The following is a 10,942-nucleotide window of genomic DNA, read 5'->3' as shown; positions in this document are numbered from 1 at the left end:
GGGAGGGGATGAGGATAGGTATCTAAGTTAGCTAGGTAGTGGGAGGGGATGAGGATAGCTAGGTAGTGGGAGGGGATGAGGATAGGTAGGTAGTGGGAGGGGATGAGGGTAGGTATCTAAGGTAGCTAGGTAGTGGGAGGGGATGAGGATAGCTAGGTAGTCGGAGGGGATGAGGATAGGTAAGTAGTGGGAAGGGATGAGGATAGGTAGGTAGTGGGAGGGGATGAGGATAGCTAGGTAGTGGTAGGGGATGAGGATAGCTAGGTAGTGGGAGGGATGAGGATAGGTAGGTAGACGGAGGGGATGAGGATAGGTAGGTAGTGGGAGGGGATGAGGATAGGTAGGTAGTTAGAGGGGATGAGGATAGGTAGGTAGTTAGAGGGGATGAGGATAGGTAAGTAGTGGAAGGGGATGAGGATAGCTAGGTAGTTAGAGGGGATGATGATAGGTAGGTAGTGGGAGGGGATGAGATAACATCACGTATGGGTATCAGTAGTCTACCACAGAGGAGAGGAGGTGCTGGGGGACTGGTCTGCAGACCTGGGTTTAAATACTACTTCAAATAGTTAAACATGCTTAATATATTGTTGATTGAGTTTGTCTGGCTTAACAGACCAGTAGCACAGTCCTAAAACCGCAAAATACACCCATCAAACCCCTCTCATCAAACCCCGCCCATCAGACCCCGCCCACCAGACCCCGCCCACCAGACCCAGCCCGTCAAACCCCGCCCATCAGACCCCGCCCACCAGACCCCGCCCATCAGACCCCGCCCATCAGACCCTGCCCATCAAACCCCTCCCACCAGGCCGCACCCATCAGGCGCCGCCAACCGGACTAGAGCAGATGCTGAAAGTATCTGAAAGAGGTTGAATAGTGCTTGAACCCAGGTGTGGTTGTCTGGACCCGGCTCTTATACCACGTAATTGGTCTCTGCTGGGATGTCGGCATCGGGGGCGTCTTTCACCTCCTTGGCAGAGGAGGAGTGCTGCTGAGGCTTGTGTTTAGGGCCTGATGAGAGACGATGGGTGTTAGAGGCACCTCCTCTGTATCCTGGGAGAGAGAGAGAGAGGGGGGGGGGAGAGAGAGAGAGAGACAGAGAGAGGGGGTGAAGAGGGGGGTGAGTAGAGAGGAAAGAGAGGGGGAAAGAGGGGGGTGAGTAGAGAGAGAGGAGAGAGAAAAGGAGGGAGGGAGAGAAAGAGAGGGGTGAGTAGAGAGAGAGGAGAGAGAAAGGGAGGGAGGGAAAGAGAGGGGTGAGGAGAGAGAGAGGTCGGTGGAAGGTAAGGTGATGGAAGGTATGTGTAGAGGCCCTGAGGGGAGCATCACTCACCACCAGTCATGTTTTCCTATTGTTTCTAGTGTTTATAAGCCTCTGTTCTGATCTGGAACCAAATCAACGAGACTAATGACCGCTAATGATGTAACACCAAACAAACACCAAGAAGTAGCCTTTGTGTGTGTGTGTGTGTGTGTGTGTGTGTGTGTGTGTGTGTGTGTGTGTGTGTGTGTGTGTGTGTGTGTGTGTGAAACCACTAAACTCACTCTACTACAGTGTTACTAAACTCGCTATATTACAGTGTTACTAAACCACTAAACTCACTCTACTACAGTGTTACTAAACCACTAAACTCACTCCATTACAGTGTTACTAAACTCACTCTACTACAGTGCTACTAAACTCACTCTACTACAGTGTTACTAAACTCACTCTATTACAGTGTTACTAAACTCACTCTACTACAGTGTTACTAAACTCACTCTATTACAGTGTTATTAAACTCACTCTACTACTGTGTTACTAAACTCACTCTATTACAGTGTTACTAAACTCACTCTACTACAGTGTTACTAAACTCACTCTATTACAGTGTTACTAAACTCACTCTATTACAGTGTTACTAAAGCACTAAACTCACTCTACTACAGTGTTACTAAACCACTAAACTCACTTTACTACAGTGTTACTAAACTCACTCTATTACAGTGTTACTAAACCACTAAACTCACTCTAATTACAGTGTTACTAAATTCACTCTACTACAGTGTTACTAAACTCACTCAATTACAGTGTTACTAAACCACTAAACTCACTCTAATTACAATGTTACTAAATTCACTCTACTACAGTGTTACTAAACCACTAAACTCACTCTACTACAGTGTTACCAAACCACTAAACTCACTTTACTACAGTGTTACTAAACTCACTCTATTACAGTGTTACTAAACTCACTCTATTACAGTGTTACTAAACCACTAAACTCACTCTACTACAGTGTTACTAAACTCACTCTACTACAGTGTTACTAAACCACTAAACTCACTCTACTACAGTGTTACTAAACCACTAAACTCACTCTACTACAGTGTTACTAAACCAACAAACTCACTCATTACATTTACATTTAAGTCATTTAGCAGACGCTCTTATCCAGAGCGACTTACAAATTGGTGAATTCACCTTCTGACATCAGTGGAACAGCCACTCTACTACAGTGTTACTAAACTCACTCTATTACAGTGTTATTAAACCACTAAACTCACTCTATTACAGTGTTACTAAACTCACTCTACTATAGTGTTGCTAAACTCACTCTATTGCAGTGTTACTAAACCACTAAACTCACTCTACTACAATGTTACTAAACTCACTCTACTATAGTGTTGCTAAACTCACTCTATTACAGTGTTACTAAACCACTAAACTCACTCTATTACAGTGTTACTAAACCACTAAACTCACTCTACTACAGTGTTACTAAACTCACTCTATTACAGTGTTACTAAACTCACTCTATTACAGTGTTACTAAACTCACTCTATTACTGTTTTTACTAAACTCACTCTATTACTGTTTTTACTAAACTCACTCTATTACAGTGTTACTAAACTCACTCTATTACAGTGTTACTAAACTCACTCTACTACAGTGTTACTAAACTCACTCTACTACAGTGTTACTAAACCACTAAACTCACTCTACAACAGTGTTACTAAACCACTAAACTCACTCTACTACAGTGTTACTAAACCACCAAACTCACTCTACTACAGTGTTACTAAACTCAATCTATTACAGTGTTATTAAACCACTAAACTCACTCTACTACAGTGTTACTAAACTCACTCTATTACAGTGTTACTAAACCACTAAACTCACTCTACTACAGTGCTACTAAACCACTAAACTCACTCTACTACAGTGTTACTAAACTCACTCTACTACAGTGTTACTAAACTCACTCTACTACAGTGTTACTAAACCACTAAACTCACTCTACAACAGTGTTAATAAACCACTAAACTCACTCTACTACAGTGTTACTAAACCACCAAACTCACTCTACTACAGTGTTACTAAACTCAATCTATTACAGTGTTATTAAACCACTAAACTCACTCTACTACAGTGTTACTAAACTCACTCTATTACAGTGTTACTAAACCACTAAACTCACTCTACTACAGTGCTACTAAACCACTAAACTCACTCTACTACAGTGTTACTAAAGTCACTCTACTACAGTGTTACTAAACTCACTAAACTCACTCTACTACAGAGTTACTAAACTCACTCTATTACAGTGTTACTAAACTCACTCTATTACAGTGTTACTAAACCACTAAACTCACTCTATTACAGTGTTACTAAACTCACTCTATTACAGTGCTACTAAACTCACTCTATTACAGTGTTACTAAACCACTAAACTCACTCTATTACAATGTTACTAAACTCACTCTACTACAGTGTTACTAAACCACTAAACTCACTCTACTACAGTGTTATTAAACCACTAAACCCACTCTACTACAGTGTTACTAAACTCACTCTACTACAGTGTTATTAAACTCACTCTTGTTACAGTGTTACTAAACCACTAAACTCACTCTACTACAGTGTTATTAAACTCACTCTACTACAGTGTTATTAAACTCACTCTACTACAGTGTTATTAAACTCACTCTATTACAGTGTTACTAAACCACTAAACTCACTCTATTACAGTGTTACTAAACTCACTCTATTACAGTGTTACTAAACCACTAAACTCACTCTACTACAGTGTTACTAAACTCACTCTATTACAGTGCTACTAAACTCACTCTTTTACAGTGTTACTAAACCACTAAACTCACTCTATTACAGTGTTACTAAACTCACTCTACTACAGTGTTACTAAACCACTAAACTCACTCTACTACAGTGTTATTAAACCACTAAACCCACTCTACTACAGTGTTACTAAACCCACTCTACTACAGTGTTACTAAACTCACTCTACTACAGTGTTATTAAACTCACTCTTGTTACAGTGTTACTAAACCACTAAACTCACTCTACTACAGTGTTATTAAACTCACTCTACTACAGTGTTATTAAACTCACTCTTGTTACAGTGTTACTAAACCACTAAACTCACTCTACTACAGTGTTATTAAACTCACTCTTGTTACAGTGTTACTAAACCACTAAACTCACTCTACTACAGTGTTATTAAACTCACTCTACTACAGTGTTACTAAACCACTAAACTCACTCTATTACAGTGTTACTAAACTCACTCTATTACAGTGTTACTAAACCACTAAACTCACTCTACTACAGTGTTACTAAACTCACTCTATTACAGTGCTACTAAACTCACTCTTTTACAGTGTTACTAAACCACTAAACTCACTCTATTACAGTGTTACTAAACTCACTCTACTACAGTGTTACTAAACCACTAAACTCACTCTACTACAGTGTTATTAAACCACTAAACCCACTCTACTACAGTGTTACTAAACCCACTCTACTACAGTGTTACTAAACTCACTCTACTACAGTGTTATTAAACTCACTCTTGTTACAGTGTTACTAAACCACTAAACTCACTCTACTACAGTGTTACTAAACTCACTCTATTACAGTGTTACTAAACCACTAAACTCACTCTACTACAGTGCTACTAAACCACTAAACTCACTCTACTACAGTGTTACTAAACTCACTCTACTACAGTGTTACTAAACTCACTCTACTACAGTGTTACTAAACCACTAAACTCACTCTACAACAGTGTTAATAAACCACTAAACTCACTCTACTACAGTGTTACTAAACCACTAAACTCACTCTACTACAGTGCTACTAAACCACTAAACTCACTCTACTACAGTGTTACTAAAGTCACTCTACTACAGTGTTACTAAACTCACTAAACTCACTCTACTACAGAGTTACTAAACTCACTCTATTACAGTGTTACTAAACTCACTCTATTACAGTGTTACTAAACCACTAAACTCACTCTATTACAGTGTTACTAAACTCACTCTATTACAGTGCTACTAAACTCACTCTATTACAGTGTTACTAAACCACTAAACTCACTCTATTACAATGTTACTAAACTCACTCTACTACAGTGTTACTAAACCACTAAACTCACTCTACTACAGTGTTATTAAACCACTAAACCCACTCTACTACAGTGTTACTAAACTCACTCTACTACAGTGTTATTAAACTCACTCTTGTTACAGTGTTACTAAACCACTAAACTCACTCTACTACAGTGTTATTAAACTCACTCTACTACAGTGTTATTAAACTCACTCTACTACAGTGTTATTAAACTCACTCTATTACAGTGTTACTAAACCACTAAACTCACTCTATTACAGTGTTACTAAACTCACTCTATTACAGTGTTACTAAACCACTAAACTCACTCTACTACAGTGTTACTAAACTCACTCTATTACAGTGCTACTAAACTCACTCTTTTACAGTGTTACTAAACCACTAAACTCACTCTATTACAGTGTTACTAAACTCACTCTACTACAGTGTTACTAAACCACTAAACTCACTCTACTACAGTGTTATTAAACCACTAAACCCACTCTACTACAGTGTTACTAAACCCACTCTACTACAGTGTTACTAAACTCACTCTACTACAGTGTTATTAAACTCACTCTTGTTACAGTGTTACTAAACCACTAAACTCACTCTACTACAGTGTTATTAAACTCACTCTACTACAGTGTTATTAAACTCACTCTTGTTACAGTGTTACTAAACCACTAAACTCACTCTACTACAGTGTTATTAAACTCACTCTTGTTACAGTGTTACTAAACCACTAAACTCACTCTACTACAGTGTTATTAAACTCACTCTACTACAGTGTTACTAAACCACTAAACTCACTCTATTACAGTGTTACTAAACTCACTCTATTACAGTGTTACTAAACCACTAAACTCACTCTACTACAGTGTTACTAAACTCACTCTATTACAGTGCTACTAAACTCACTCTTTTACAGTGTTACTAAACCACTAAACTCACTCTATTACAGTGTTACTAAACTCACTCTACTACAGTGTTACTAAACCACTAAACTCACTCTACTACAGTGTTATTAAACCACTAAACCCACTCTACTACAGTGTTACTAAACCCACTCTACTACAGTGTTACTAAACTCACTCTACTACAGTGTTATTAAACTCACTCTTGTTACAGTGTTACTAAACCACTAAACTCACTCTACTACAGTGTTACTAAACTCACTCTATTACAGTGTTACTAAACCACTAAACTCACTCTACTACAGTGCTACTAAACCACTAAACTCACTCTACTACAGTGTTACTAAACTCACTCTACTACAGTGTTACTAAACTCACTCTACTACAGTGTTACTAAACCACTAAACTCACTCTACAACAGTGTTAATAAACCACTAAACTCACTCTACTACAGTGTTACTAAACCACTAAACTCACTCTACTACAGTGCTACTAAACCACTAAACTCACTCTACTACAGTGTTACTAAAGTCACTCTACTACAGTGTTACTAAACTCACTAAACTCACTCTACTACAGAGTTACTAAACTCACTCTATTACAGTGTTACTAAACTCACTCTATTACAGTGTTACTAAACCACTAAACTCACTCTATTACAGTGTTACTAAACTCACTCTATTACAGTGCTACTAAACTCACTCTATTACAGTGTTACTAAACCACTAAACTCACTCTATTACAGTGTTACTAAACTCACTCTACTACAGTGTTACTAAACCACTAAACTCACTCTACTACAGTGTTATTAAACCACTAAACCCACTCTACTACAGTGTTACTAAACTCACTCTACTACAGTGTTATTAAACTCACTCTTGTTACAGTGTTACTAAACCACTAAACTCACTCTACTACAGTGTTATTAAACTCACTCTACTACAGTGTTATTAAACTCACTCTACTACAGTGTTATTAAACTCACTCTATTACAGTGTTACTAAACCACTAAACTCACTCTATTACAGTGTTACTAAACTCACTCTATTACAGTGTTACTAAACCACTAAACTCACTCTACTACAGTGTTACTAAACTCACTCTATTACAGTGCTACTAAACTCACTCTTTTACAGTGTTACTAAACCACTAAACTCACTCTATTACAGTGTTACTAAACTCACTCTACTACAGTGTTACTAAACCACTAAACTCACTCTACTACAGTGTTATTAAACCACTAAACCCACTCTACTACAGTGTTACTAAACCCACTCTACTACAGTGTTACTAAACTCACTCTACTACAGTGTTATTAAACTCACTCTTGTTACAGTGTTACTAAACCACTAAACTCACTCTACTACAGTGTTATTAAACTCACTCTACTACAGTGTCATTAAACTCACTCTATTACAGTGTTACTAAACCACTAAACTCACTCTACTACAGTGTTACTAAACTCACTCTACTACAGTGTTACTGAACTCACTCTATTACAGTGTTATTAAACCACTAAACTCACTCTATTACAGTGTTACTAAACTCACTAAACTCACTCTACTACAGAGTTACTAAACTCACTCTATTACAGTGTTACTAAACTCACTCTATTACAGTGTTACTAAACCACTAAACTCACTCTATTACAGTGTTACTAAACTCACTCTATTACAGTGCTACTAAACTCACTCTATTACAGTGTTACTAAACCACTAAACTCACTCTATTACAGTGTTACTAAACTCACTCTACTACAGTGTTACTAAACCACTAAACTCACTCTACTACAGTGTTATTAAACCACTAAACCCACTCTACTACAGTGTTACTAAACTCACTCTACTACAGTGTTATTAAACTCACTCTTGTTACAGTGTTACTAAACCACTAAACTCACTCTACTACAGTGTTATTAAACTCACTCTACTACAGTGTTATTAAACTCACTCTTGTTACAGTGTTACTAAACCACTAAACTCACTCTACTACAGTGTTATTAAACTCACTCTACTACAGTGTTATTAAACTCACTCTACTACAGTGTTATTAAACTCACTCTATTACAGTGTTACTAAACCACTAAACTCACTCTATTACAGTGTTACTAAACTCACTCTATTACAGTGTTACTAAACCACTAAACTCACTCTACTACAGTGTTACTAAACTCACTCTATTACAGTGCTACTAAACTCACTCTTTTACAGTGTTACTAAACCACTAAACTCACTCTATTACAGTGTTACTAAACTCACTCTACTACAGTGTTACTAAACCACTAAACTCACTCTACTACAGTGTTATTAAACCACTAAACCCACTCTACTACAGTGTTACTAAACCCACTCTACTACAGTGTTACTAAACTCACTCTACTACAGTGTTATTAAACTCACTCTTGTTACAGTGTTACTAAACCACTAAACTCACTCTACTACAGTGTTATTAAACTCACTCTACTACAGTGTTATTAAACTCACTCTATTACAGTGTTACTAAACCACTAAACTCACTCTACTACAGTGTTACTAAACTCACTCTACTACAGTGTTACTGAACTCACTCTATTACAGTGTTATTAAACCACTAAACTCACTCTATTACAGTGTTACTAAACTCACTAAACTCACTCTACTACAGAGTTACTAAACTCACTCTATTACAGTGTTACTAAACTCACTCTATTACAGTGTTACTAAACCACTAAACTCACTCTATTACAGTGTTACTAAACTCACTCTATTACAGTGCTACTAAACTCACTCTATTACAGTGTTACTAAACCACTAAACTCACTCTATTACAGTGTTACTAAACTCACTCTACTACAGTGTTACTAAACCACTAAACTCACTCTACTACAGTGTTACTAAACTCACTCTACTACAGTGTTACTGAACTCACTCTATTACAGTGTTATTAAACCACTAAACTCACTCTATTACAGTGTTACTAAACTCACTAAACTCACTCTACTACAGAGTTACTAAACTCACTCTATTACAGTGTTACTAAACTCACTCTATTACAGTGTTACTAAACCACTAAACTCACTCTATTACAGTGTTACTAAACTCACTCTATTACAGTGCTACTAAACTCACTCTATTACAGTGTTACTAAACCACTAAACTCACTCTATTACAGTGTTACTAAACTCACTCTACTACAGTGTTACTAAACCACTAAACTCACTCTACTACAGTGTTATTAAACCACTAAACCCACTCTACTACAGTGTTACTAAACTCACTCTACTACAGTGTTATTAAACTCACTCTTGTTACAGTGTTACTAAACCACTAAACTCACTCTACTACAGTGTTATTAAACTCACTCTACTACAGTGTTATTAAACTCACTCTACTACAGTGTTATTAAACTCACTCTATTACAGTGTTACTAAACCACTAAACTCACTCTATTACAGTGTTACTAAACTCACTCTATTACAGTGTTACTAAACCACTAAACTCACTCTACTACAGTGTTACTAAACTCACTCTATTACAGTGCTACTAAACTCACTCTATTACAGTGTTACTAAACCACTAAACTCACTCTATTACAGTGTTACTAAACTCACTCTATTACAGTGTTACTAAACCACTAAACTCACTCTATTACAGTGTTACTAAACTCACTCTATTACAGTGTTACTAAACCACTAAACTCACTCTACTACAGTGTTACTAAACTCACTCTATTACAGTGCTACTAAACTCACTCTATTACAGTGTTACTAAACCACTAAACTCACTCTACTACAGTGCTACTAAACCACTAAACTCACTCTACTGCAGTGTTACTAAACTCACTCCCCTACAGTGTTACTAAACTCACTAAACTCACTCTACTACAGAGTTACTAAACTCACTCTATTACAGTGTTACTAAACTCACTCTATTACAGTGTTACTAAACCACTAAACTCACTCTATTACAGTGTTACTAAACTCACTCTATTACAGTGCTACTAAACTCACTCTATTACAGTGTTACTAAACCACTAAACTCACTCTATTACAGTGTTACTAAACTCACTCTACTACAGTGTTACTAAACCACTAAACTCACTCTACTACAGTGTTATTAAACCACTAAACCCACTCTACTACAGTGTTACTAAACCCACTCTACTACAGTGTTACTAAACTCACTCTACTACAGTGTTATTAAACTCACTCTTGTTACAGTGTTACTAAACCACTAAACTCACTCTACTACAGTGTTATTAAACTCACTCTACTACAGTGTTATTAAACTCACTCTACTACAGTGTTATTAAACTCACTCTATTACAGTGTTACTAAACCACTAAACTCACTCTATTACAGTGTTACTAAACTCACTCTATTACAGTGTTACTAAACCACTAAACTCACTCTACTACAGTGTTACTAAACTCACTCTATTACAGTGCTACTAAACTCACTCTATTACAGTGTTACTAAACCACTAAACTCACTCTATTACAGTGTTACTAAACTCACTCTACTACAGTGTTACTAAACCACTAAACTCACTCTACTACAGTGTTATTAAACCACTAAACCCACTCTACTACAGTGTTACTAAACCCACTCTACTACAGTGTTACTAAACTCACTCTTGTTACAGTGTTACTAAAC

General features: G+C 37.1%; 1 protein-coding gene across 1 annotated transcript in view; it reads right to left on the bottom strand.

Annotated features, from left to right (window-relative positions):
* Positions 1-794: 794 nt before the first annotated feature.
* Positions 795-10,942, bottom strand: part of LOC135515262 (wnt inhibitory factor 1-like) — a 50,158-nt gene continuing 40,010 nt past the window's right edge. Inside the window, exon 10 of the mRNA XM_064938959.1 lies at positions 795-1,053. Coding sequence (XP_064795031.1) covers positions 914-1,053 — 140 coding nt within the window. The 3' untranslated portion in view covers positions 795-913. The remainder of the gene's footprint in view (positions 1,054-10,942) is intronic.

Source organism: Oncorhynchus masou, chromosome 27 (genome assembly GCF_036934945.1).
Source record: "Oncorhynchus masou masou isolate Uvic2021 chromosome 27, UVic_Omas_1.1, whole genome shotgun sequence".
Classification (NCBI taxonomy): domain Eukaryota; kingdom Metazoa; phylum Chordata; class Actinopteri; order Salmoniformes; family Salmonidae; genus Oncorhynchus; species Oncorhynchus masou.
Note: the sequence above shows the minus strand (reverse complement) of the source record. Positions and strands in the feature narration are given on the sequence as shown.